This window comes from Hyperoodon ampullatus (assembly GCF_949752795.1).
Source record: "Hyperoodon ampullatus genome assembly, chromosome: 7".
In the NCBI taxonomy this organism is placed as follows: Eukaryota; Metazoa; Chordata; class Mammalia; order Artiodactyla; family Ziphiidae; genus Hyperoodon; species Hyperoodon ampullatus.
Genome location: NC_136920.1, coordinates 3,107,073 through 3,135,007, shown reverse-complemented (window position 1 = coordinate 3,135,007; position 27,935 = coordinate 3,107,073). Strand labels below are relative to the sequence as shown.

Genomic DNA, 27,935 nt, shown 5'->3' with positions numbered 1-27,935 from the left:
GCCGCCCCGCGCAGGGCGCCACCGAGACAGGACGAGCCCGTGAGCCGGCAATCCCGGCGAGAATCCAAACCTTCGCTCCAGAAGCCGGTCCCACTGGGCCCGCAGGCGGGGCCCACTCCAAACCGGGGTGTCCCCTTCCTGCCGGCCCCGGACAAGCCCGGCCCGCTCGCTGCCGGCCCGCTCGCTGCCGGCCCGCTGGCCCCGCAGGGGTTCTCATCTGGGTCGGGGGGCGCCGAGCGTCCCCTTGGGGGAGCCGTGACCTCACCGCCGTGGCTCCACCGCCCCGCGCGTCCACGGGAAGCGGCGGCGCGGACCCGGGACGGGTTCTCCGGGCCAGGATCTCACCTTGTGGACACATGAAGTCCACCGGTTAACGACCCCGGCGAGCTGCGCCCGCAGCTCGGCCTTCCCCGCACCAGGAGGAACCGAACCAACCGAACCCCTCTCCCGGGGCGACCTCCGAGACCCCGCACACCGAACCCAGCCCCTCACCTCGCCGCGAGGCCGCCATCTTGCCGCGGCCCGCCCCCGCGGCCCGCCCCGCGGCCCGCCCCCGCCTGCCGCGATCCCGGCAGCCTCTCGGCGCCGGACGCAAACGGCGTCCCTTCGGCCATTTTCGCTTCTGCTCCCGAAGGGGCTCGACGGCGCCGTGTTTCGGGACTTGATTCCGAACCGTGGCCGAGGCCCGATTAGCCCGTCCGACAGCGCTCGGGCACTTTCGGACAGGAGGAGGCGGAGAGCCGAGGCTCGCTCGTGTGGATCCCTGCTCGGGTGCGTTCGGCTCCGCTCGGCTCCTATTCGGGCGGGCTCGGCTCCCGCGGGCGGCGGGTGCAGGCGGAGCCTGCAGCGCAAGGTTCTCTAGGCCGGGTCGCGTTGCGTCGGAGGCCGGCGGAGTCGGCCTCACAGTAGGGGACCCTGTTGACTGGGGACCACGGCCGGCGCGGCCTTCTAGGCCCTGAGGAGGGCTAGCGCAGAGCCTCTCGGAAACCCTCGTGCGGCCTCGGACCAATTCGGACCGACTCGGCTCCGCACTTCGGACCACTTCGGCCCCCCTCGTTTCCGGACTCTAGGCCTCGGCTCGGCTCGACTCGACAGGGCCGCTTCGTGCCGGTTCGGCCCCTGTTCGGGCGGCCCCGGCTCGGCTTGGCGGCCGGCTTCGGGCGGGCTCGGCTCAGCTCGGCTCGGTTCGGGCAGCCATCCTCGGTCAAGCTCGGCCCGGCTCGGTCCGGCTCGGGCGGCCTCCTCGGGCGGCGCTCTTCGGGCTCCGTCCCGGCCTTCGGGCGGCCCCGGCCGGCGCCTTCGGGCGGGCTCGGCGGAGTCCGGATGGAGGACTCGGACTCGGCCGCCAAGCAGCTGGGCCTGGCCGAGGCGGCGGCGGTGGCGGCCGCGGCCGCTGTGGCGGCGGCGGCCGCGGCCGCGGCGGGAGGCGAGGCGGAGGAGCCGGTGCTCAGCAGGGACGAGGACTCGGAGGAGGACGGAGACTCGGAGGCGGAGCGCGAGACGCGGCGGGTGACGGCCGTGGCGGTGATGGCCGCCGAGCCCGGGCACATGGACATGGGCGCCGAGGCCCTGCCCGGCCCCGACGAGGCCGCCGCGGCCGCCGCCTTCGCAGGCAAGTGCCGCCCGCCCGCGGTTCCCGCACACCTGTCCGCACCTGCCCCACACCTGCCCCGCACACTCCCGCACGACCTGCCAGCACCTGCTCCGCGCGCACCTGCTCCTCACACTTGTCCTCCACGCCCACCTGCCCTGCCCACGCCTGGCTGACTGGCACACCCATCCTCCCCCAGCACATGCCTCGCACCTACCTCGTGTGCCGTGTGGTCCCTGCACACCTGCCCCATGGGAGCATCCTGGCCCTGCCCTGCAGCATACTTGCTCCCTGAACTCCTTTCCTTCCTTTCAATGCTCTGCGCTACTTCCAGAACCTTCTCAGCACCTGCCTCGTGCCTTGTGTGTCCTCTCCTCCTCTGTCCTGGGAGCTGGTGACACAGGGGTCAGACACGGGTCCTGTCCTGGAGGAGCCCGGGGTTGGGAGCATCTGGTCACCCAGAATCCTGAGGGCCTGCTCAGGTGTGACCTTAGCCCCGGGGAGCAAGGCATCTCACTTAGTCTGGGAGGGCCCGCAGCCTTTGGGGGCAGTCCCCTCTGGCCTGTCCGCGGGGCCCCCATTTCCTTTACGGATCTTCCCTTCCTCGGGGACCACCCGGGCTGCTGGCCCACACTTTTGTTCTTGCCTCACAGAACATTCTCATTTTCAAGGTTCGTGAGCCACGCCCCAAAGCGCCCTTTAGAGGTTGTGTCTCCCCTGGGCACCGTTCAGAAGGAGGTAGAGACTTTCCTAAGCATTGTTCCCTCCCACTTGGGCTCCCGTGTGGCCGGCAGAGCTGGGCACTGGAACCCCTGGGGAGCATCCTAAGGCTCTTCTCCCCTAGGGAGTTTCATGGCTCTCAGAACTGGACAGCGGCCTCCCCACCCAGTGCTCCGGTTTATCTGGCCCCGGAGGAGCTGCGTGGGGCCTGCAGCCAGTTCCCTCACTGCCCCCGTGCCTGTGGTCTGTCCGGGATCCTCGCAAAAGGCAGGGAAAGAAGGCTTTGTGGCCCTTAAAGGATTCCATTTTTGTTGCTAAACTCTGGTTTAAAGTTGAGATTTTGGATGGTGAGGTTTTTCTTCAGGTTTGTGTTGTTTTTGCACGTGTTTTTCTGAATGCAGAAAGGGAATGTGATGCTATATGTGGCAACATTGGAGACACGTACTGACATCACAGTGTTTCTTTCCCGCAGTTTTATCCTTGTGTTTTTCCAGTATGTTAAAACTTGTTGGTTGTGAATTACCAAGGTCAGGTGATTCCCGGGTTTCTGTAACTCAGCAGGACACGTTGCTGGCTTGAGGCTGCCTCCTGGGCTGCTGGCGAGCTCTTTAGACCTGAGCTTGTGTTCAGACCCCTCGGCCCGCGGCTCCCTGGGACATGGTGGAGGGGACAGATGGGGAGCAGGTGTTTTTAGAGCAGTTTAGTGAGCTCGGGCTGATGGAATGTGCAGGACTCTCGGTCAGTTTGAGCACCTCCCGCAGGCCACAGGCGCTCTAGGCTTGGGACATTCTGGAAGGCAGCGCCACCCCTGGTGGCTGGGGGAGCATCAAAGGAGGGCTGTCCAGGGCAGCCCGTCAGGAGTGGGCCATGGGCAGTGGGGGGAGCACGGGGGGCGGGGCGCGGCGGCGCCCCCGTGTACAGACGCTGCTGGGAGGGGCCGGGCTTAGAATTGGGGGGCGCGTGGGGTGGGCACAGGCAGGTCTGCCGCTTTTCAGGAGGAAGAGGTCCGTGGCAGGTGGGGGTGAAGGAAGGGGAGGGAGGGATAGACATGAGCCTTCCTGCGCTGACCTGCAGGAGAGGGGCCAGGAGGATCCCACCCGGAAGGGAGGGAACTCTAGGATTTTAGGGGCCTCTTTGGGGTATGGTTTTAACTAGAAGGGAGCGAGATGCCAGGGCAGAGCCGTGGCCGGCTCAGTGGGTGCGTGAGGGCGGGCGTGCCCTGTGGTTTTCACTGTGCGTGGCAGGCTCTGTGGGGAGGGAGAGGTGGCCTCTTGTCCTTGGAAGGACCAGGTCATTCAGACTGGTCTAGAAACGTTGGCCGGGCGTTTCGTGTACAGCGTGAGGCCTCCCACGGTAGCTCAGGTACCTGACCTGGATCCACCGTGGGCTGCCCCCCACCCTCGCTCTATCCCCAGTGGCCTCTGGCTGGGCCCTGAGTCAGGCTCCTGTGTTGCAGAGGTGACCACTGTGACAGTGGCCAACGTGGGCGCCTCGGCGGACAACGTCTTCACCACGTCGGTGGCGAACGCCGCCTCGCTCTCGGGCCACGTGCTGGTAAGCCGCCATGGGAGCGCTTCCGGCCCCGAGGGAGGTGGCTCGTCCCCCAGAGACCCTGAGCCTGCCCTATGCCGACTGCCTGGGGAGGGGAGGGGAAGGGAGGGGAGATCGCATGGTTTCCTTTTAGCCTGGATCACGCACCTGGGACGCTGTACACCTGAAAGCAAAGTGGTTGTTACTGAGATAGTGACAGACAGAAAACTGTTGCTCCTGAGTGTAAGGGCAGCAGGTTGGTGAAGGGCTCAGGGGTGCAGATTTAAGAGTCTTGGTTTATTTCTTATGGTATCAGGATGCGCACAGGCTGATAGCCAGGCAGTGACTTGGTGCCTCTAGCTGGTGTCCTGCCTGACAGCAGACTGTCACGTTCTCGTTTTCTAGGAGGGGCTGGAGCCAGAGGGTTGGGGAGTTAGGGGCGGCCCCAAGTCAGCAGGCTCTGAGGACAAGAAGACCCAGAAACTACTGTGATCCTTCTGGAAACTGACAAGGAGGGGGGGTCTCAAGTATCTACGTGTCTCACACACCTTCATGAGAAAAATACTTTGTGGTTCTCGAATGAACACAAAGCATTCTGTTTTTCCGGTCGAGAGCTGTACGAATTCAGTGATTCAGACGCAAGCAGTGTAGATGCCCTTACTGAGGCATTGACCCTGCAGGTCTGTGAGAGCAGGCCAGGTGTGTGCATGTGCACGCCGGGTGGAGGGCCCGCAATCCCACGATAAACTTCTACTCACCTCCCCTGGTTTGAAGGCCACATTTTCAGATGTAAGAAAAGGCCTTTGTCTTAGTTTCATCCTCTCAGCGTGAAAGCATGAGAGTGTCCCAGGCCTTGGTGTGGACGGGGTGCGCCGGGGTCTCTAGTCCACTCCAGGGCTGTCTGAGTGAGGCCGTGACCGTGCGCCTATGGACAGTTGGGGTGGGCTCAGTGCCCGCAGGGATAGGAAAGGGGCATCTGGCTGGCCCAGAGGAGGCAGGCGCGGTCACAGCAGCATCCAGCCCCAGTGGAGAGGCATGTAAGCAGCATGGCTTGGGAGGCCCCATGTCTGGGTGGGCTCGGGCGTTAGAAGGGTCCTGCACTGGGCCTTGGCTGTGGTTATGAACTTGGCCTCTCGGAAACCCTCCCCTGAGGCCCGCAACCTCAGAGGCTGCCCAGGCAGACGGGAGGGCATTTCCTGTTCCAGGAACACATTTATCCCTTCACTTAGACAAGCCATGTGAACATTTGCTCAGAGCCATGCAGACCTAGTGTCGCCTAGGCGACATGAGGCATGGTGGGCCCCCCGGTGGCGGTGTCAGCTGGCACCTCTCTGTAGGACCACATCCCGGCGTGCAGGTGTGCTCCAGCCGCTGTCACTTGAGACTACTGGTGTTCTTTCCTCCAGTCGGGCAGGACAGCTCTTCAGATCGGGGACAGTCTGAACACCGAGAAGGCCACGCTGATCGTCGTGCACACAGACGGGAGCATCGTGGAGACCGCCGGGCTGAAGGCACCCGCTGCCCCTCTCACCCCCGGTACTGCCCTCCCGCTCCAGGCCTCGGGGGCAAAACGCTCTGAGAGCTGGTGGAGTTTATCCTGGGGGTGAACTTCATCTTGTGGTGAATTTCACATTTCAAATACTATTTAGTTGAAGTATAAAAAGTGGATTTTTTCAGACAACAGAAGAGTTGCCCAGAGTTACAGGGGGTGATGCTGCTGAGCTGGGGGAAGAACCTGTTAGAATCAAGATGTTTTTTTGTGCCTTTCTGTTATTCGGGGTGCGTTCAGGGTCTCTCATGTTCATGATGCTTTCTTTGCTCAAGGCCCTCAGTCTCCTCCGACTCCTCTGGCTCCTGGCCAAGAGAAAGGTGGAACTAAGTACAACTGGGACCCATCGGTGTACGACAGTGAGCTGCCTGTGCGCTGTCGGAACATCAGTGGCACCTTGTATAAGAGCAGGCTCGGCTCAGGTGGGCGCATGTGGGGTGGGCCCAGGTGGGCACAGAGTGGGCCCAGGTGGGCTCACGTGGGGTGGGCCCAGGCTGCTGCTTATTTTGTTTCAAGGATCGCCTTCCTTTTGCATCCCCCACTGTAAGTTGGGGCCAAGGATGGTCGTAAGGACTCATAAACTAGTTAAGCAAACGGGCAGGTTGAGGAATGGGGTGGCCCGTGGTGGGGGCAGGGCTGGACCATGTTTCCTAAGGTCCTCGGTCAGCTGGGTGACCCGTAGGTAGAAGGCTCTGCAAGTGGGAAGAGGTCATGAGCTCCGTGTGGGATGTGATGGAGTGTGCGGTGACCGTGTTCAGCAGGTTGGAGCTCAGGCATGCGGTGGGAAGCGCTGCCTGCAGATGTGGGCTCACTGTGGGGCGCCGAGGGAGTGGCTGAGAGCAGGCAGGCCCGGGACGCCGAGGGGGAGTGGGCGGGAGGGGAGATGGGCCTGGCCCAATGTCAGCGGGAACTACAGCGGGTGGCTTCGTCCTTTCAGGAGGCCGGGGGCGCTGCATTAAGCAGGGGGAGAACTGGTACAGTCCTACCGAGTTTGAAGCCATGGCAGGAAGGGCCAGCAGCAAAGACTGGAAGAGAAGCATCCGCTATGCGGGGCGGCCGCTGCAGTGCCTCATCCAGGTACCCAGGTGCCGCGCTTCCCCACCCTCCCTGCTCAGAGCCGCAAGCCGCTGGCCCGCCTCCTGGGACATCGGCCGCAGGGCTTTCCAGGGCTCACAGGCTGGAATCAGATGGGGTTCGAGTCCCCCGCTCACTTGCTGTGTGACCTGGGGCAAGTTACATCACCTTTCCATCTGCTTCCTGATGTTCCAAATGGGATGTTGGGGGCGTTTGCTCCACACCTTGTTGTGAGGAGTGGATGAGGTAACGTAACAGCTTCCGTTTGATTTTGTGTGACTTTTGTTTGTTTATTAACAGGAGAAAATCAAATGGAAGTTTAATAGCACGTATACATGGGGGAGACCGAGGAAAACTGAGTAACTCTGCCCGTGACTTTTTTTTTTTTTTGCGGTACGCGGGCCTCTCACTGCTGTGGCCTCTCCCGCTGCGGAGCACAGGCTCCGGACACGCAGTCTCAGCGGCCATGGCTCACGGGCCCAGCCGCTCCGCGGCATGTGGGATCCTCCCAGACCGGGTCATGAACCCGTGTCCCCTGCATCGGCAGGTGGACTCTCAACCACTGTGCCACCAGGGAAGCCCTGCCCGTGACTTTTTAAAAGACACCTAACTTCTCTCTCCTTGAGCTCATCCATGAGAGGAGAGGGCTCCTCATTGCTGTTTCCGGTTTAGCTCTAGGAGGTTGATAGAGAAATCACACCTACACTCCCTGGCAGGGGAGAGATAGATGCTGCCACCAGCAGAGACGTGTACAAGAGAGAAGGTTCTGGAAATGGTGGGATTTTACCTTCACAGGGCGATCGGGGTGAAACTGGTTGAGATCTGGGGCTGTTGACTCACTTCAGAGCCGACTTTCTCACATGTCGCGGTACTTTTTAAACTTCAGGATGGGATCCTAAACCCTCATGCCGCCTCCTGCACCTGTGCCGCCTGCTGTGATGACATGACCCTGGTGAGTGGGCCCCTGCTCCCCTCAGCTCCTCTCAGGGCTGCTTCCAGCTTAGTTTCTCCCTCAAATTCTGGTTTTTGAACATTAGTCTGATGAGTGAGGCCTCAGGTGGGCCCTGGGGCTGCTCAAAGGACGTTAAGGGAAACTTCCTTAAATGATGGAAAGCTCCTATAATGTCACCGTCTTTTTTTTTTTTATATAAATCTATTCATTTATTTATTTTTGGCTGTGTTGGGTCTTTGTTGCTGCGCGCAGGCTTTCTCTAGTTGCGGCGAACGGGGGCTACTCTTCATTGTGGTGTGCAAGCTTCTCATTGCGGTGGCTTCTCTTGTTGCAGAGCACGGGCTCTAGGTACTCAGGCTTCAGTAGTTGTGGCTCGTGGGCTCTAGAGCGCAGACTCAGTAGTTGTGGTATAGGGGCTTAGTTGCTCCGTGGCATGTGGGCTCTTCCTGGACCAGGGATGGAACCTGTGTCCACTGCATTGGCAGGTGGATTCTTTAACCACTGCGCCGCCAGGGAAGCCCCTATAATGTCATTGTCTTAACCGTACTTTTTTTTTGTGGTGACGACAAGTATATATGCGCTGTTTTATGTTTTTCATTTTTAACATCACGTCATAAAAAATACTACACTGAGCTGATTTATATAGAGAACTTTTAATGTCTTTTGAAGTCTTTTCTTATCCTAAATTCTTAACTGTTTAAAGAAAAGGGATATTTGCATTAGTTTTAACGTATGTTGCTGTATAGCTTTCAAAGTGTGATACTAACTTATGTGTGAACTACCAGTTTTGTTTCAATGTTCCTATTGTTGAATATTATTTTTAAATGTCTTAAAATTAAGTAGGAAGCTGCATGATGAGATTTCTTTTTTTAATTTTGATTACTCACCTGGTTAATTAGCAGCAGCTATGGAAGAAAACTTAATTGGAGAGATGTTGTTGAGTGGGAAAACCAAATATTCTAAAATTGTCTAGTTCGTGTGTAGATCACACATGAGTCTAGTAGAATGACCAGTAGGATATTTGTGTGAGAATAAGATACTTTTAAAGTTTGCTTGGGAAGACTGGTAAGTGACATCCTTGGAGATCTTCCAGGGGTAGGAGGAGCAGAGTGGGGGGTCACCCCCATCGGGAAGCATGGAGTACCTGGTAGGGTTGTTTACGGTCACTCCAAACGCCGAAACCCTCAGGTGTCACCTGAAGGCACATGTATGGAACGTGTGTACTGAAGCTAGAAACTGCCAGCAAGAGAACTCCGAGAAGACGTGGACCCGCGGGCTGGAGGCCTTGATGCAGTGAAGACGTCCTTCTCCCCACACTGGTCTGTGGGTTTAACACAGGCCTCTTCAGAGCCCCGGCAGGATCTTGTAGACATCAACAAGTTGATTCTAAGACTCGTATCAAAAGGCAGAGGAAATGGGTAGCAACACAGTTTTGAGGACGAAGACTACAACTGGAGGAATCACAGCACTTGACTTTCAGACTTGCTGTATTGTTTCCACGGTCAAGACCGTGTTTGGCGGAGGGGTACCCATCGATCTAGGAGCAGACCCACTGTCCACACACAGACCTGCAGGTGTGGGAACAGTCGGACACTCACAGGCGTAGAAGTGACCCTTGACCTAAACATCACGCTTTATATACACACGAATTCAAGATGGATCATACAGCCAAATGTGTCCAAAACTAAACTACAATTTGTAGAAGAAAATCTTTGTGATCTAGGGTTAGACCAGGGATTTCTTAGACATGGAACCAAAGGCACAATCCATGAAATGAAAACTCATAGGTCAGACTTCATCAAATTGAAACATTGTGGCTCCTGCTTCAGGAGTGGTGCTGTGCGGGGCTCCAGGGACCCACTCCCCCAATAAGTAACCCTAACTGGTGAAAATGATAAAAAGCAACCACTTAAGGTCTCTGGAGATTGTCCTGGGGGCATACAACAAAAAAAGAAACATTTATCCAGGAAAATCTTGTGAGTCTGGCAGTCGAGTCAGACCCTGCCACTCCCGGCGTCCCTCCAGCTCGGCCTAGGGAAGCTCCATCGTCCTGGCCCCGCTTGCCCCTAGGGTGGAGGTCCACGCAGCTGAGGCCAGCCGAGAAGACCAAGCAGCTCGGCGAGCAGGGCTGATGGACTGAGTGCCGTTTCTGCCCTGCTCCAGGGCAGCCCGTGGGGAGGAGGCCGGCAATGCAGGAGGGCAGCCAGCTAAACCTCCCACGGGACAGTGACCACCCTGAGGAGCCTCCTCAAAGGCTTGTCCTAAAAGCCCCCCAGTACAGGAGCCTCGTGTGACTGGATCTGACAGTGGAGCAGTTTGCAAAGGGTAGAGCAGTCGGCTGAGCCCAACAGCTGGTGCGGTAGCTTGGTCACTGCCGCCTGGAGGCCAGCAGGGCCACACTGTGGTGAGAGAGACTTTGTCCAGGACTGCAGCCAGGAGGCCCTGGAGGGAGGGGGAGTCATCTGCACAGCCACTCAGTACAGCGCCTGAAATGTCCAGTTTCAACAAAAATTGTGAGTCATGTAAAGGGCCAGGGGTATGTGAACCACACAGAAGAAAAGCAGCAGGCGGCAGGCACTGCCCATCATGGGGGCAGCAGATGAGACTTCCATGAAGCCTCTATGTCTTCGGGGCTGAAGGAGACACGTCAAAGGGTTGTCAGCACGGGTCTCAGTCTGCGGGGGCTGGGCAGGAGGCCAGGGCACTTCAGGAGCAGGCGTTGACTTTCTCACAGTTGTGGAGGCAGGCAGCCCAGGTCAAGGTGCTGGTTTGTGCCTGGCGGGACTCCTCCTGGCTTGTAAGCTCTCGCTTACACAGCTGCTCCTACAAGGGCACTAACCCCGGCGGGTCAGGGCCCTACCCTCCAGACCCCCGCTGCCTCCTCACTCCAAATACGGCCACCCTGATGGTCAGGGCCTCACAGGTGGCCCTGAGGACACAGTTTAGCCTAGAAGGTGACGGCAACGGCTCAACACGTGGAGAAAATCAGTAAAGGGAGGAGCCACTGGGGAGAGCCCGGTGGACATTCTGGGGTTGGCGCGTAGGACAGAAGCTCACTCACGGGTCCACAGCAGGTTTGAATGGGCAGCAGGAAGGGCCAGCGAGCCCGCAGGGGTCTTGGGCGTGAGCTGGGAGGCTCCCCTGACCTTCACGTTTTCCTGCTGTTTCTGCTCCGTCAAGGTTCTCTCCTCCCGCGTGTCGGGGCCTCAGGGTCTGCGGGGCGCCCCCTGCTCCCCACTTGCTTTCTGTCTTCCGGGAATTCCTAAAAATTTGGTGTTGATATTACTCTCCTGTTGGAAGCGCTGTTACTCACACGTTCTCTCTGAAAGTACCTTTTCTGTTACTTTAAGCCGTTTGGGGCCTAAAGGGAGCTAAGGGAGCTTTGCGCGGTTCCGTCTTCTGGCCGCAGTCTGGGCACGTCTCCAGGCAGGTCGCTGTTGGAGGACAGTCCTGGGTGGCGTTTCCACACATCCCACTTTTCCTCCCGCCCCCCTCCCCCAGAGCGGGCCTGTCAGGCTCTTCGTCCCCTACAAGAGGCGCAAGAAGGAGAACGAGCTGCCTGCCACACCCGTCAAGAAGGACACCCCCAAGAACATCACCCTGCTTCCCGCCGCAGCCGCCACCACCTGTGAGTCACAGTGAAGCAGCTGTCGTCACGCGACATGCTCTTAGCATGTCCCGCTCACATGTGTGGCCGAGGGGTCTGGGTCAAAAGCAGCATGGCTGCTGCTCACGGGGGTTCCCTGGCCTCTTCGGTCCCGGCCTGTCCTCGGCACGGACTTCACTTCGCGACTGGAGGCCTGGGTCTCAGTCCGCGCCGCCCCCAGGCCCTCCGAGGTCTTGCCGCCCCGGGGCAGGCGCGGCTGGGGCACGTGTAGGGAGGGCGAGGTGGGGGGAGGCACCTGCTTCTGAAACCGCGAGGCGAGTGGGGCTGCGGTGGTGGGAGAGGCCTGGGAGGCGCCCAGTCGCTAGGGGCTGTCAGCAGCCTGACGGCTCCTGCAGGGGAGGCGCCCCGTGTCCTTGGGGCTGGTCGGCAGGCGGAGGCAGAGCCCCCAGAATGCCGGGGGCACCGCTGTGTTTTCTCTTCAACTTTGACGAAAACCTTTCTCTTAATTCAGACTACGAAGTCCTTCTTACGTTCCTTTAAATTTTATCTCTTGCTTTCTGACGGGACAGTACATCCAGGTGCTCAGGACACACAGCAGGAGCTGCGTCTGCTGGGGTGGGCGTCTCTGGCCCCGCCCAGGCACCACCCCTGCAGAGGTGGCTGTGGGCCGGTGGGCGCTGCTGTGGCCCCCGCGCATCCCGCCCTGGCCCCTGGGTTTTTCAGCGATGTGCCCCGTGGGCCCAGCACGCAGTGACAGCTCTCCTGCTTTTCCAGTCACCGTGACCCCCTCAGGACAGATCACTACCTCTGGCGCGTTGACCTTCGACCGGGCGTCCACCGTGGAGGCCACCGCGGTCATCTCGGAGAGTCCGGCCCAGGGCGACGTCTTCGCGGGAGCCACAGGCGAGTTGTCTCAGCACCTGGCAATGCGGCCCCAGGGGGTCGCTGGACCCCCACAGGCAGGGGCGGCGGGACCAGGGCCTGAGAAGGTGAGGCTGCTCACGGAGCCTAGACGGGCGCCGGGGGGCAGAAATGCCCCATGTGCATGTGGAATGCTCTGGTAGCCGCCTCCGGAAAGTGAAAGGGAACAGTGGAGGCTGGCTTTTGTACTGTGTTTTATTTCACCCAGAACATCCCAAATACTGTCCCTCTGACAGTTCACGTCCTCCACTTCCGCGGCTCAGGAGCTGCCCTGTTGGACGTGCAGCACAGCTGGGTCTCACGCCATCGTGTCCCTCTCCCCTGACAGTACAAGAAGCAGGCGTGCAGCCCCCATGCAGGGTTGGCCACCCGGAGCCCCACTACCCAGGGTATCAGGACAGCTGTCAGATCGCACCGTTTCCGGAGGCCGCGTTGCCAACATCTCATCCCAAAATAGGTCAGTGTGGAAGAATTCTCCGCCAGTGGCCGTCATGTGCAGAATCATCTTTCTGAAAGGCTTCCTAGGTGAAGTGGGGTGTGGGGCTTCAGGCCTGTGTTTGTAAAGCAGGTTTCACTGGAAGCTGCCGCTCGTTTCTGTGTGGGGTGAGGCTGCTCACGTAGCGACCTGTGACCTGCAGAGCCTGAGATTCGGCCAGGCTCTGACCAGGACACTGTGCCTGGGGTCTGTCCCGTGAGGACGCTCATCCGGGTGGCCTCAGGTGAGAGGGTGTGTGCATGTCTGCGACTCGCCCCGCCTGAAGCTTAACGGGGACATCGCCCCGCGTGTGCATTTTGAGCGGTTTGTCACTGACGGCACGTTTTGGACACATTTCTATGTCAGGACACTGTTTTACAGGGAGCATCGTAATCCCAGCTGGTGGACCTTTGTGTTTTTCACAGTTTCCGCCAGAGACCAGACAGCAAGATAGAAACTTGCCCCGAGTTCTAGAAAACGCCCCTTCTCCTTCTCCTTTGCTTGTCTCACCGCTCTCTCCTCTTGCTGTGACACCCCTCCCACCCTTAAAGCTCGCCTCCGTTCTGCCTCTTCCCCACACCTTGCCTCAGACCCTGGCCCCAGGCCTGGTGAGCCTCCTGGCCGGGCTGCGGCCCTGCTGACTGCGGGGTCTGGGCGGGGCCTGGATGGGGAGTGTCCGCCCCATGTGGTCGGCCGTGCCCTGAGCAGGGCTGCGAGGCCTGGGCTACTCGTCCCCCGTCTGCTTACTTGTTTCTTAGCTTGTTTCAGCGTGGACGTGTGGCTTCCTGTTTCATTCAGGGCTCTGCAACCTGTTGCTGGGATGATTTGTATTGGGATGGTCCCTGATTTGGCTGGCGGGGTCCCCTAGAGCGGCTGCTGCGTCCTCTGTCCACCCTGTCACGCTGCCCGTTTCCTTATGTCCGGCCCCAGGGCCGTGCCCTTGCGGGGGCGGGGCAGGGTTCACAGCAAGGTCTGGCCATGGCCGAGGGGGCAGGCGTCGCTCGTCCAGCTCCCGTGTGTCTCCTGCAGCCTGTGTCCAGTGGCCTCTCGCTGGGGGCTGGAAATGGGCCTTGGTGGGGCTTTTACACCAAGGACTCGGCCGACGCTACAGTCAGGGCTTCTTCTCTGGGAGGATGTTAGACATTCAGCAGCACAGCCTGGGTGTCTCTGCCCCCAGGCCCCCCGGGACAGGGGCGGGGAACCCTTGCGTGTCCGCGTGTGCCAGTCTCCACTTCCCGTCCAGAACAGCGTCCCTTTGAGGTTCCCTCCCGCCTCCATGACTTTCTTCTCCAGCTAAGGGGACCTTGTCTCCTGCATCTCTCATCAGCCCCCTGGGGACCACAGACATCCCTGAAGGCTTTCTGTGTGAGCAGAAACGAAACCAGGAGGTTTTAGTTCTTCCGTCTGCTTTACTTTTTATGTGATGTAACAGCCCCCACCCCACCCCCACTGGCTCTGCACAAGCTCCGTGGTCACCTCACCTGCAGCTGTTGTGTCGTCCATGGACGGGCGGCTTGAAGGCGGGGCCGTGGGTGTCATCTGTTCGCCACCCTACTTTCCCACATTTGATGAGCGTGCGGAGGCACCTCGAAGCCAGGAGACGGGTTAAGTTCTTGTTGTGTTTTGCTTTCCACACGCTAGTGTTGACATCCTTGCCCGCCCTGGCGGTGCCGCCCTCCACCCCCACCAAAGCCGTGTCTCCCGCTGTGGTCAACGGGCTGGATATGTCGGAACAGCGGAACTGGCTGTACCTGGAGGAGATGGTCAATTCCTTGCTCAGCACTGCGCAGCAGCTGAAGACGTTGTTTGAACAGGCCAAGCAGGCCAGCTCCTACCGAGAAGCCGCCGCGGCCCAGGCCAGAGTCCAGGCGGATGCAGAGCGGAAAGAGGTACCATTTGCGCAGCGGGTCTATGGTGGCCACCTGCAGAGCCCACCCACCTTCCTGGGCAGGGGGATCCGGAGGCCCACGTACAAGTGAAGCTTCTCTGATAGACAAGTGGCCACCGTTACCTGTCGGGCGTTTTTGTCCCTCACACACACCAGCCGTTGTGTTTGAGTGCCCGCCTGTTGTAGATGTCACTCACCCTGTCAGGCCATCCTCCTCCCGGGGAAACGGGTCTCGTGTGTTACCAAATCTGGAGGAGCGTCCTCTGGTGTGTCTTTGGGGCAGAGATCAGAGCAGGTGTGTGTCTTGTGGTCACCAGCCCCTCCAGGCACCCAGCTCGGTGCCCGCATCTCGGCCCTGCGGGGACTGGCTTCTCAGCCCCAGAGGCGCCGTCACAGGTATTTCGCTGCCGACGAGGTCCCCGTGGCTCAGGAAGCCCAGAGCGTCTCCTGCAGCACAGGGTCCCTCAGCCCTGTGGCGCCTCTCGGGATGCAGTCTTCCAGGTGACGCGGGGCAGGTGCCGAGAGGAGGTGTGTCCTCACTGCCCAGGGCTCACCTGGGGCTGGAGGAGGGTGGGCCGGGCTGCTCGGTACCCAAGCCCTCTTGGGGGCGGCTGGAGGCGGGAGAACGGACAGTGATGCGTCTTCAGTGTCACTTTGGTTTGTAGGTGAGTTGAATGTAGGTTTATTTCCACAAAATCTGTATAAGAAAAAGAATTTCAGTTAGTACTACTTTTTTTTTTTTGCGGTACGCGGGCCTCTCACTGCTGTGGCCTCTCCCGTTGTGGAGCACAGGCTCAGCGGCCATGGCCCACGGGCCCAGCCGCTCCGCGGCATGCAGGATCCTCCCAGACCAGGGCACGAACCCGCGTCCCCTGCATTGGGAGGCGGACTCTCAACCACTGCGCCACCAGGGAAGCCCAGTACTACTTTTTATAGGTAAAGGGAAAGAAGAGCTTTTCAGGTGCAGTTTTCCTTTTTTTTTGGCCGCGACACCTGGCTTGCTGGATCTTAAGTAGGGCGGCTCTCGTCGCCAAGAGGCAGTGGATTGAAAGTCTACGTGCGTCTTTCATGGAGCTGCCTTTACTCCGCTGCGCCCCCGCTAGCCGCTCAGCATGGTCGCCTCTTTAATATCTTGCCTGATCCTGACCTTCGGGTCAGCTCAGGATCTGCTTCTGTTCACTCCTTTCCTCGTGACTGTGGAAGCTCTGTTCCTTCCTTCACATTCCAGTCATTCTGACTGTTTGTTGGACCTTCTGGGTTATTCATGGCAGAAGCTCTGAATTCTGTTGGATTCTTTCTCTTCCCCTGAAAAGTGCTGGACTCGGTTCTCAGAAGCAGCTGAGCTCCTGGCTGGTCTCCTGAACTTTGTTGTGTGATGGGGGGTCTGTCTCGGTTACCTCCACCCGTCACATCTCTAGTCCTGGTCTGGGCGGGCGGAGGGGGCGGCATTGCTGCCCCCTCACGTGCGGGAATGCAGGCCCTTCTGGGGCGGGGGTGGGGACACCAAGGTCCCTGCTCAGCGCCGCCTTCTGGGCTGCTATTTCTGTTGGCTCAGCTCCGTGCTGGCTGCCTGGGGGCAGCAAGTGCCTGTGGCCATCTGTGCCGGTCTCGGGTCTCCCTTGGTTTCCAGCCATCTGGCAGCTCCATCCTCAGCCCTCTGCCCGCCCCCCAGCCCAGGTGACCACGGCCCCTTGCTGTGGCCGCACACACCTGGTGGGGAGGCCCTGAGGGAAAAGCTGCCCCACGTGCCGGGGGTCGTTCCCCTCCCCCTCCCCCTCGGGATTGGATCCACCCCACCACATTCCTGCCCCACCTTCGAGGACCTCCCCAACCCCAGGGTTGGATCCACCCCCCCATTCCTGCCCCACCTGCCTGGGCCTTTCTCCCCGCCCCTCCCCGGGGTTCAGTACCCACCCACCCCCATTCCTGCTTCCTTTAGTTGCTTTCAAGCCTTCAGATCACTGTGTCTTGTGCTCAGTGGTCACTGTCTGGGAGGGTCAGCCCTACAGGCTGCTCTGGTCACCAGAACGGCAACCGTTCCTTCATTCTGTTTGGTTTTGGAGGCTGCACATGCGGAGCAAAAGTGGTCTCCTGCTTGGCAACCAATTTTTTAAAAATTTAATTTCTGCATGTTTCATGTTTGTAAACATTTTACTAGTCCTGTTTTTAAAATACTTAATTGTATCTGGTTTTTGCAGTTATAACCAGCGTCTTAATCACAAACTGCACTCATATGTTCATGTTTCTGATCATATACATTAGAAAAATCCCCAGTATGCATAACGAAAGGGCATTTTTTTCTTCGTTGAAATATGGTTCACATACTGTGGAATTCACACCTTTAAGGTGCACAGTCCAGTAGTTTGTTCACTAACTTCTACAGCCATCACCGCCGTCTGATCCCAGATCACTTCCCAAAGCAGCCCCGGACCCGTTAGCCGTCATTCCCCGCCACCCCCAGGCCCCAGCTGCACCAACCTGTTTTCTGTCTCTGTGGCTTTGCCAGTTCTGGATGTTTCTTCGAAACGGAATCACACAACATGTGGCCTTTTGTGTCTGGCTTCTTTCACTGAGCAGAGTGTTTTCAAGGTCCATCCATGTTGTAGCCTGGGTCAGAATTTCATTCCTTTTTATGGCTAAATATTAGTTGTCACACCATATGTTTCTTCACTCAACCATTGGTGGACATTTGGGTTGTTTCTACTTTTTGGCTGTCGTGAACAGTGCCCTGAACATTTTTGCACAGCTGTTTGTGTGGACATGTGTTGTCACTTCTCTTGGGTGTGTACCTGGGAGCAGAACCGCTGGGTCCCACGGTGGCTCAGGGCTCACTTTCTGAGGAGCCGCCAGACTGTTTGCCAGGGCGGCTGCCCATCCTGCGTCCACCACCGTGTGTGCCGTGCCCACGGCCTCACCACCACCTGTCCCTGATGAGCACGGCGGGGGGGGGCGACCCTCACTTCCCCCGAGGGTTGGCGAGGATGCCCCCTTGCCGAGACTATGGAAGTGGGGGAGACCACTGTGTCCCCCACGTCAGGCCGGCTGGACGGCGGGCGGGCGGGTGGCTCGGGTCTGGGGTGGCGCCGACAGCACAGGAAGCCGACCCTCATCCCAGCAGGGAAGTACAACGGGAAAACGGTTTAACTTTCCGTTTTACATTTTTCATTAATTTTTGTGGACCTTTCTTTCACAGAATAAAATTACAAGTAAATTAAACACATCTCTTCCCCTCTGTGAAAATTCTCCAAAGACAGGTGGCATGAAAAAGACGGAGCGAGGCGTTTCCACCTGGTCGGTCCCGAGGTTACTTTCAGGGCACCGTGTTGAGTCAGCTGCGTGGGTTTTGTTTTTCACGTAGCAATAGTCCACAGTCATGGCCACGCTCATCCCACATTTAAGGGTCCAGAAGCTGAATTCCTGTTGTGCAGAACTTCCCCCTCGACCCACGTGGGACACGTGCTGACCTGCGTGTCCGTCGGGTCAGCCAGGAGCATCTGCCGCAGCCGGATCGCTGAGGTCCCCACCGTGAAAGGTTGGGCTTTGCATTTCATTTGTAATTTTATGAATTTCTAAGAAAGAAATGCAACGTGAAATCCTTTTATCCTTAAAATCCTGTTTGGCGGAAGGATGCTCAGCCTTTAGGGAGGGGCTTGAGCCCACCTCCCCCGCCAAGGCATCCGACACGTCCCCGCATCCTGAGCTTTGAAAATGGCTGGAGCTCTTACAGGTGTGTTTGTTCTCTCTCCGGAGCTATAGGTGTGACGTGTCCTCCAATAGTTTTCCTGTAAGCTGATCACATGGCGAGGGGAAGCTAGGCATCCGTCCTGTCCGGGTACCACCGGTGGGTGGACGCTAGTGTCCTTTTGTGTGTGCCGGGGTCACGAGGCTCCTCGGGTGACCTGGTTAAGTTGCTTGCAGACGTGGGTTGACCACCTTGTGCACCCTGTGTGTTTACCCTTCGTAACGGGCAATGTGTCTGATCCCTGTGGCCCGTGATGACCACAGCACCTGGACGCTGGGTTCTTGGGAACTGGACTCCTCGGAGAACTTGTTCCCCAGGATCCTCCGGGGGCTTCAGGGGGCTCGGGGGGCTGAGAGGCCCTGACCTGAGTCACGTGTGAGTGAGGGGATGCAAAACGTGTCCCTGAAGCAGGTGACGGCAGTGAGAAGCGGCCGGCGGGGCCTGGGGGACGATGAGCCAGGAGGCCAGGTGGGGAACACCGGTAGCTGTTGTGGAGGGGCTGCTGGACACCCTGATGTCGTCAGGGTGAGACGGAGCCCCCCAGCTGGATGGTTGGGGGAGTGCTGCCCCGGAGAACTCTTCTGGAGAATCCTGTCCACAGCATCCTCCTTAGCGTGCTGGGGTTTGGTGGGGAGGACTGGACGAGTGAGACCTCGGGACCCCGAGGAGGAGGCTGGACCCTCCCTCCTTGGCTCCCTGTGAGGGCACAGGTGCTCGCAGCCCAGGGAGGGAAGCAGGGCTGCCTGCTTGGACGTTTTATGTGGAATTTCTTGAAAAATCAAGTTTTAGCCCTGCTGAACTATTAAGGAGATTTTGCCAGTTGTAACCATGGGGCATTTGTGTTGTGTGTATATAGTTAGCTCAGCAGAGATTCAACAGGGCGGAAGACCAGACGCCCTTCCCGTCAAGGACTCTGTGTCCAGCACAAGCCAGCCACATGGCTGCAGGGCACTGGGCCACCTGCCACGGCCCCTGGCTGGGGGAACGCGTGCACTCTGGGCCCCATCTCTGTGCTCTGGCCTGTGTTCATGTCTCCCGGCTCCTTCTCAGACCTTCGATGATCTTCCCAACTTCCTTTTCAAGAGGGAATTGTGGCCCGAAGAGTAGCAGCGGCAGGCGGTCTGGGCAGCGCCTCTGGCTGCACCGCAGACGCTGTTCTCAGCGCCGGAAGAGAGCCGGTGCCCGCGGGTCGGTCCGGTGACACCTCTTCCAGGCTGCAGACGTGCCTCCTGGCCGTGCCAGGGTCGGGGGAGGTCTCTGGTTTGTCTCTTCTTATAAGCCCCCGGCCCCCCTCACAGACTCATCTCACTCCTGGGCCCTAGGGCCCAAGGCCCAGCATGCGCACTTGGGGCAGATCGGGGGTTTCCATCTGTGAAGTGATCTCCCCTTTTCCTCCCCTAGTCACCCTGGGTGGGGGTCCCCGTCCTGGACAGGGGTGATCTAGGAATAGTTCCAGAATTCTTCTCCGTGGGGAATCTGTCTCTTGTACATTTGTTTATACCTTTGTTTGTATGAAGATGGGCTCATGGCACCCGTGTTACTTGTTTTGCTCATCTGGTTTGGCTTTGACAGCTGGAGCTCTCAGTCGGCTCCCGCGTCCCTTACGTGCCCCTCAGAGCACCTCCCTCCTTTCTGGTGCTAGAAGATGCTCCAGGCCCACCTTGGGGGTTCCCCGCCCCAGCCCTGGAATCGGCCATTTCTCCAGGGAGCCTGGTTCCTTTATTGGAGAACGAATGCTCTTAGGAACCAAGATCTGGGCCCTCTCGGCCGGCAGCACGGAGCCGTGTGGGTTGTAATCGGTGTGTGCAGACACAGCCCGAGGGCTCTGTGCCCGTCCGTCTCCATCTGTGTGTCAGCCGGCATGTCTGAGCTGGATCTCCTGCCCCCAGTTAGCTTGGGTTAAGAAGTAATTCCCAAGGGGATGTGTTGGGAGCCCGGGGTCGGAAGTACTTGCCGCCCAAGAGCGGCTCCCGCCCCACAAGGTCTGCTCACGACACAGGCTTTTGATGCAGTTAAGAGGTATTTATTGAGTGGTTGCTGTTTTCCAAGAACTGTGCTGGTGCCAGGAGCACCAACATGGCAGGTCCAGGTGAGCGGGGCTTGCGGGCTTGCGGGGGACAGGGTGTGACACGAGGCCGCTTCCCTGAGGACTTCCAAGCTGAGAGGCAGGAGGGTCCGTGGGGTCCCCGAGCCTCACGGGCAGCCACACCTCTGCTCTCACTAACTGTGAGACCTTTGCTCTCCCTGGAGGAATTTCTATGTGTGGTTACAGACTTCGGTTTTTTTCTGTAAGTATTTTGTTCTTTAAAGTAGAGACAGGGGACAAGCTAACTTAGTAGTATCTCAGAGTCCCCGTAATGTGCGTGTTTCCTGAAGCAAGTGAGGCGGGTGGCGAGGGTTCGGGGTGGAGCATGTCAGTCAGCGCTGGGCAGAGAAAGGAGCTGCAATCCAGAACAGGAACCAAGAAGCAGTTTGCTGCTTTGCATATACTCTCGGGGGTAGCGGTGGGAGGCGGTCAGTGGTGTGATGAACGGGCGTCTGGTGTGGCTCATGGGTGTGCAAGTCACACACTCACCCGCCGGCTGGGAGCAGGGGCCTGGCCTGCAGTCAGTGCAGCCAGGTGCGCCGGACAGCGCGGGTCACGGCTGCATACACCAGCGCTGGCGGTGCCACCGGAGTCCCCCTCCCTGGCTGGTTAGAAGGAGAGGCTCCTTCGCGTCTTGTGGGGAAGACACACAGAAGACCCACCTAATGGAGCCGCGTGGCTGGGCCGGGGGCGCCTGGGCTGTGGATGAGGGTCTGGCTGGGGGACTGCAGGGCCTGACCGCTCAGGAGACGATCCTGACAACTGAGAATCCTGGCCTTCCTCAGTTTGGTTTCCTACACGTACTTGGTGGCAATGAAATCCCCTGGTATTTGGAGCAAGGTTGGCGCATCGGTGTGATCCGGAGCCCTGCTTCCCGCTCAGCAGGTGCCCACCCCGCGTCTGGGCAGCGGGGGGCGGGGACGCGGGTCAGCCTGTCCCCACGACTGACACCTGTGCCCTCTTGCAGCAGTTCTGTGTCAACTGCGGCCGGGAGGCCCTGAGCGAGTGCACCGGCTGCCACAAGGTCAACTACTGCTCCACCTTCTGCCAGCGCAAGGTAGGCCCCCCCCATGTCACCTCTGCATTGTCCCTGGGCTCCGGCAAAGCCCCGAGGCAGCCACACAGGCCATGGCCATGGCCATGGAGGCCACTGCTCCCCCACGGCCTTGACCTTGTCACGGTCAGTGCTCCCCAGCCTTGGACGCCTCGTCATAGACCCTGAAAGTCAGCGTGGTTGTACATGTAGACCTCTGATTCTGAGAAGATTAAAGAGTATTCTGGAGTAGCAGTTGCTAGTTCAGGTTTTTATCACTTTTCTCACCCTTACTCAGAGTGAGGGGCCGAGCCGTTGACTGGGGCCTGTGGGGTTATCCTCTCCTCTTAGAAACTTTCCATGATTAAAAAAGGTAACTTGCCGGGTGGACAAATAATAAAAAATCCCATCCCTGGTGCCTGTGACTTGGAGCTGCATCTGCGGACACAGCCTCTGCCGTGCAGGGGACCCTGTGCCTGGCGGCTTCCCAAAGCGCCCCGTCCTCAGATGTCCTCGGGTGGGAGGTGGGCAGGAATGACCCCCAAGACCAGGGTGTGTGGGACGTGGCATCTTCCTCCTCTGCGTCTCAGGGCTTCCCAGGGGGCTGCAGGGGTCAGCACAGCGTGGAAAGCGTGTCCAGGGGCTCCCAGCTACGCTCCTGAGCCCTGGCCCGTTCCCGGGGCGGGAGACTTGGGAAAGAGCCCCGCAGGTCTGCTTTCCCTTGTGTCACCTATGGCTTGTGTGCTGAGGAGAGGGCCCACACGCCTGCTGCGCTTGGGGACGCTGGGAGGAGCCCAGGCAGCCAGGAGCAGCCGGCCGGGTGGACGGGCTCCTGCTGGCTCGTGATCCGAGAGGGCGGCTGATCGGTGACTCTTCCCTGACTTCGAACCATCAGAGGAAGATTCGTGGCTTTATTTCTTGATGGAGTCGTTTTAGCCAGATAACGTTTTGTCTAAATGCAAGCTGCAGTCTTGGAACCTCTCTTGGTGAATTGGGCGGTTATATTTCAGGTATAACCTTGTTGACAAAGACTCCATTTCTTCCGTTGATTGTGTTAGGTTTGTGCTCCTGTGACACGCTGCCCTGATAAAGGCATAGGCTTTGGTTTTATTGGGTTGGCCACAAAGTTCCTTCGGTTTTGAAGTAAAAAGAAAAGACACATTTTTCATTTTTCCCAACAACTTTGTTGAACAACGTATTCACCGTTTTGTTCCACTACCTTCTGCCATTTTTCAGGCAACTTCATAATTCCATCTTCCCAAAACTTTTATCTTTTTGAGCAAAGAGCTGTTCCAGGTGCCTTTCACAGTCTTCCAGGGAATTGAAATTTTTTCCATTAAGATAATTTTGTAAAGACCAAAATCAATGGAAATCCGAAGGGGCAATGTGTGGTGAATATAGCGGATGAATCAGAACTTCCCAACCAAGCTGTAACAGTTTTTGCCTTGTCATCAAAGAAACATGTGGTCTTGCGTCACTGATGGAAGATGATGCATTTTCTGTTGACTCATTCCAGACACTTTTTGTCAAGTGCTGCTTTCAGTTGGTCTGATTGGGAGCAGTACTTGTTGGAATTAATCGTTTGGTTTTCCAGAAGGAGCTCATAATAGAGGACTCCCTTCCACTCCCACCATATACACATCACCTTCTTTGGATGAAGACCGGCCTTTAGTGTGGTTGGTGGTGGTTCATTTCGCTTGCCCCACGATCTCTTCTGTTCCACATTATCGTACAGTATCCACTTTTCATTGCCTGTCACAATTTGTTTTAAAAATGGAACATTTCCATTACATTTAGGTAGAGAATCGCATGCAGAAATACAGTCAAGAAGGTTTTTTTCGCTTAACTTATGTGGAACCCAGACATCAAAGCGATGAACAGAACCAAGCTGATGCAAATGATTTTCAAGGCTTGATACGGATATTTTGAGTATGTCGGCTATCTCCTGCATGGTATAACGTTGATTGTTCTCAATTATTGTTTCGATCTGATCGCTTTCAACTTCAACTGGTCTACCTGACCGTGGAACATCGTCCAGCGAGAAATCTCCAGCACGAAACTTCGCAAACCACTTTTGACACATTTGATCAGTTACAGCACCTTCTCCGTGCACTGCACAAGTCTTTTTTTGGGGGGTTTCAGCTGCGTTTTTACCTTTCTTGAAATAGTAAAGAATAATATGCTGAAAATGTTGCTTTTTTTCTTCAATATTAAAATGGCTACACAAAATTTCACCAATTTCGATAACTTTTTTAAAATGCATGCTGATATGACAGCTGCCACAATACAGTCTAACAAAATTGTTTCAAGTGAAGGTAAAGACAATTAAACGCTACTAGAGCCATCTTATGGAAAAAAACAAACTCTTTGGCCAACCCAGTATTTACAAAAATCAGTGTACAGTGCAGTTCAAAAACCGTAATTTTCACGTGGGAGCCATCATGAACACTCGGTAGGACCTGAAGACACTTAAGCCCCAGGCTCCTCGTAATAAATGGTGGTGCCGACAGTGCAGCTTCTGGGCCCGCCCACTGTGCTCCCCAGAATTCTGTGTGCTCCCCAAAGACCTGGAAAGGTAGTTAATGTTACTCACCTTCTTACAGTTGGACGAGGGCCATGAGTTGCTTTGGCTTTTACGTGCCGACTTTCTTTTCTTTCCAAATCCCACGTGAGGTGTGTGTGTGTGTGTGTGTTTTACATCTTCATCGAGGTAGAATTTACATACCATAAAATCCACTAATTTTGAGGGCACGATTCAGTGGTTTTTAGTAAGTTTGCATTTGTGCAAACATGACGATTCGGTTTTAGAACTTTCCATCACCCCCAAAAGCCCCCTCGGGCCCACACCCCAGCCACTGGCAACCACGAATCTCTTTCTCTGTAGATTTGCCTCTTCTGGACATTTCACGTAGCAGGAGTCGTATAACATGTGGTCTCCCGCATCTGGCTTCCTCTGACCAGCGTGTTTTCAAAAGGTTCATCCACGTGGAGCCTGAGTAGCGTCCACGGTGTGGCTGGACCTCGTCTTGCCCTCCATCCCATCCTCAGCCAATGGACATCTGAGTGGTTCCCGCCATGTGACTGTCGTGAACACTCACGAGCGAGCTCCAGGGTGGAGACAAGGTTTTGTTTGTCTTGGCTACGTGCGTCCATGGGTTTGCTGAGTCACATGGTAAACTTGTGTTTAACCTTAGTAAGAAACTTCCCAACTTCTCCGAAGTGACTGCACCACCCCGCCGGTGGCGGGTCCACCACGTCCACAGTGCTTGCTCTTGCTTTCTGGTCGTAGCCCTGCTACCGGGTGTGAAGCGACATCAATGCGTTTAGTCTGCATCTCCCTGATGTCTAAAGATGTTGAGCATCGTTGTGTGTGCTTATTGGGCGTTGTATATCTTTTTGGGGGAAGTGTCTATTCAAATCTTTTGCCCGTTTTTAAATGGGATCGTTTCTCTTCTTATTGAGTGTGGAGATGTCTGTGTATATTCTGGATACAAGTCCTTTATCAGATACGTGATTTCCAAGTATTTTCCCCCAGTCTGTGACTTGTCTCTTTATTTCTTAATAGTGTCATTTTAAGGGCAAAAGTTTTTTTAATTTTGATGAAGTCCAGTTTACTTTTAAAAAATTTTTATTATCTATTATTTTTTATTTTTGGCCGTGCCATAAGGCTTATGGGATCTTAGTTCCTGACTGGGGATCAAACCCAGGCCCCCTGCAGTGGAAGCATGGAGTCCTAACCACTAGGGAAGTCCCAAGAAGTCCAGTTTATTAAAAAAAAAAAAACATTTTTGATGGAGATCACGCTCTTGGTGTCATATCTCAGAACTTTTGCGTGACTCAAGGTTAGGAAAATCTCCTCTTCTCCTCTAAAACATTTATAATTTTAGCTCTTTTTTTTTTTTTTTTTTTCGGCCACGTAGCGTAGCTTGCAGGATCTCAGTTCAGCAACCAGGGATTGAACCTTGGCCATGGCAATGAAAGTGCCGGATCCTAACCACTGGACCACCAGGGAGCTCCCTTTAAGCTCTTATTTTTAGATTTATGACCCATCTTGAGTTAATTTTTAGGTGTGGTGTGAAACACCGTGGACTTGAGCCCAGCACACATGAAGTTTTAAATACTGTATAGACTTACAGAGTCAGGTAATCTACATAGTCAGGTAATTTACAAATTAAAAATTTATTCTTGGGCTTCCCTGGTGGCGCAGTGGTTGGGAGTCCGCCTGCTGATGCAGGGGACACGGGTTCGTGCCCCGGTCCGGGAGGATCCCACATGCCGCGGAGCGGCTGGGCCCGTGAGCCATGGCCGCTGAGCCTGCGCGTCTGGAGCCTGTGCTCCACAATGGGAGAGGCCACAACGGTGAGAGGCCCGCGTACCGCAAAAAAAAAAAATTTATTCTTTTGAGTCTAAAAATAACAGGTGCTGGAGAGGGTGTGGAGAAAAGGGGACCTTCTTACACTGTTGGTGGGAATGTAAATTGGTGCAGCCACTATGGAGAGCAGCATGGAGGTTCCTTACTAAACTAAAAATAGAGTTGCCATTTGATCCAACAATCCCACTCCTGGGCATTTATCCAGAGAAAACTCTAATTCGAAAAGATACATGCACCCCAGTGCTCATAGCAGCACTGTTTACAGTTGGCAAGACATGGAAGCAACCTAAATGTGCATCAACAGAGGAATGGATAAAGAAGATGTGGTACATACATACAATGGAATACTACTCAGCCATAAAAAAGAATGAAATAATGCCATTTGCAGCAACATGGATGGACCTAGAGATTAGCATTCTGAGTGAAGTAAGTCAGAAAGAGAAAGACAAATACCATATATCACTTATATGTGGAATCTAAAATATGACACAAATGAAATTATTTACAAAACAGAAACAGACTCACAGACATAGAGAACAGACTTGTGGTTGCCAAGAGGGAGCGGGGTAGGGGAGGGATGGATTGGGATTAGCAGATGCAAACTATTATACATAGGATGGATAAACGACAAGGTCCTAATGTATAGCATGGGGAACTATATTCAATATCCTGTGATAAACCATAATGGAAAATAATGTGAAAAAGAAAAAATATGTGTATATAACTGAATCACTTTGCTGTACGGCAGAAGTTAACACAACACTGTAAATCAACTAAACTTCAATAAAAAATAAATTTAAAAAAATTTATTCTTTTGATATACAGGCAGACCTTGTTTTATTGCGCTTCTCAGATGTTGCGTTTTTACAAATTAAAGGTGTGCGGCAACCCTGCCTGGTCAGGTGATGGTTAGCATTTTTAGGAATAGAGTGTCTTTGAATTAGGTTCGTACAGTCACACACTTAATAGACTACAGTGTAGTGTAAACGTGATCTGTATAAGCCCCGGGAAACCTGAAATCTTGTGTGACTTGCTTTATTACTACATTTGCTTTATTCTGGAACTGAACCCGCAATGTCTCTGAGGTATGCCTGTAATTATTTGAAATTTTACTTTTTTATTATAAAAATAAGGCAACACTCGTAGAAAATTTGGAAGACATAGGACAGCACGAAGATAGGCAGCTGGAACCCTGCCCTCCGGGGGTCACCGCTGGTCTCTGTGCTTCCGAGTGTGTGTGATGTTCATTCAAGTCTTGTCATGGCTCACCAAACCCTAACCTCTCCATGCGTCTTGGGGTCCGTGTCTCCACTAACCACGCCCCGTCGGGCCCCCAGAGCGAGCCCTGCTCCAGGCCAAGTTCGGCTCCATTTCCCACCTGTGAACCGGCGACGGCAGCTCCCACCCTGACGGGGGGCGTTGCGGGGGGTGGGGTGGACGTCCTCCCCAACCTCCCTGGGGGCCGCGGCTTCCCAGCCCCTCTGTGGACACGTGGCTGGCTCCCGCTCAGTGTTTTCACTTCTGCGATGATAAGTAATACGGTGGGGCAGCAACATCAGAGACAAGTATTCCTCTGCAGGTGTGAGCGTTTTCGTTTAGATCCCAGGGAGGAGGCAGCAGGATCAGAGCGTGGATGTGTCTCAAGGGTCATCCTGGGTATTTGCCTTTGGAGTGGGTCCCTAAACAGGAGGGTGGGCGAGGCTGGGAGCCCCCTGCCCTGGAGGGCTGGCTGCTCAGCACGTGCAGACCCACTCCCGGGCACAGCCTTCTCACTCTGAACCGTAACACGGAGTCTGTCCTTCCTTTCAGGACTGGAAGGACCACCAGCACATGTGTGGTCAGTCGGCAGCTGTCACCGTGCAGGGGGACGATGTCCATGTCGCCGAGGGTGTGATCGAGAAAGTCACCGTGTGAGGGCTCGCGGGGCCTCTGTGGCCGGGAAGGACCCTCGAGGACGGGGGGCGCTGAGGACAAGGAGGAACTTGCTGGCCAAGTTATGAGTGGACGTCGTGTGACCGGCGCCCTCCTGCCGCCAAGCCCCGAAGGGGGGCGGGGGGCGCGGGCCTCTCCAGGGCGGCCGGTGGACGCAGCCTGGGCCCTCGATGCCTGCTCGCGGTGCTTTTTTTTATCCTTTGGATCATGAGCGTCCGGTCTTCCCTACGGGTGTGTCGTGTTCTGTAACACGCGTGTACATACATGTGTCTGTCAGTAAAGTTGGCGCCCCTGCCCCACGCGGACTGGTGACTCCAAGCTCCGACCTCCCCGAGGTCCGGGGGCCCGATCGTGAAGTTCGGAAGCCGAGACCGGACGGGGCCCAGCCCGGCGGGATGGGAGGCCGGCACCTGCTGCCCAGGAGCTGGGGCCCCAGAGCTGCCAGCCGGGAAGGCCGAGCCGC

At 56.5% G+C, this 27,935-nt stretch overlaps 1 protein-coding gene across 2 annotated transcripts; it reads left to right on the top strand.

Moving 5' to 3' along the window:
- Positions 1 to 1,323: 1,323 nt before the first annotated feature.
- DEAF1 (DEAF1 transcription factor) lies at positions 1,324 to 27,768 on the top strand (the record flags this gene model as incomplete). Of its 2 annotated transcripts, XM_079709197.1 has the most annotated exons (12): positions 1,324 to 1,612; positions 3,768 to 3,865; positions 5,248 to 5,377; positions 5,666 to 5,812; positions 6,328 to 6,467; positions 7,351 to 7,416; positions 10,918 to 11,044; positions 11,798 to 11,926; positions 12,273 to 12,401; positions 14,061 to 14,308; positions 21,103 to 21,192; positions 27,350 to 27,768. In XM_079709197.1, 12 exons carry the CDS (start codon positions 1,324 to 1,326, stop codon positions 27,452 to 27,454), a joined length of 1,698 nt encoding a protein of 565 aa, XP_079565323.1. In that variant the 3' UTR covers positions 27,455 to 27,768. The 2 variants fall into 2 exon arrangements, with proteins under 2 accessions (XP_079565323.1, XP_079565324.1); XM_079709198.1 differs by lacking the exons at positions 6,328 to 6,467; positions 10,918 to 11,044 and having other exon boundaries at positions 7,351 to 7,399; positions 11,781 to 11,926; positions 21,067 to 21,192.
- Positions 27,769 to 27,935: the final 167 nt, after the last annotated feature.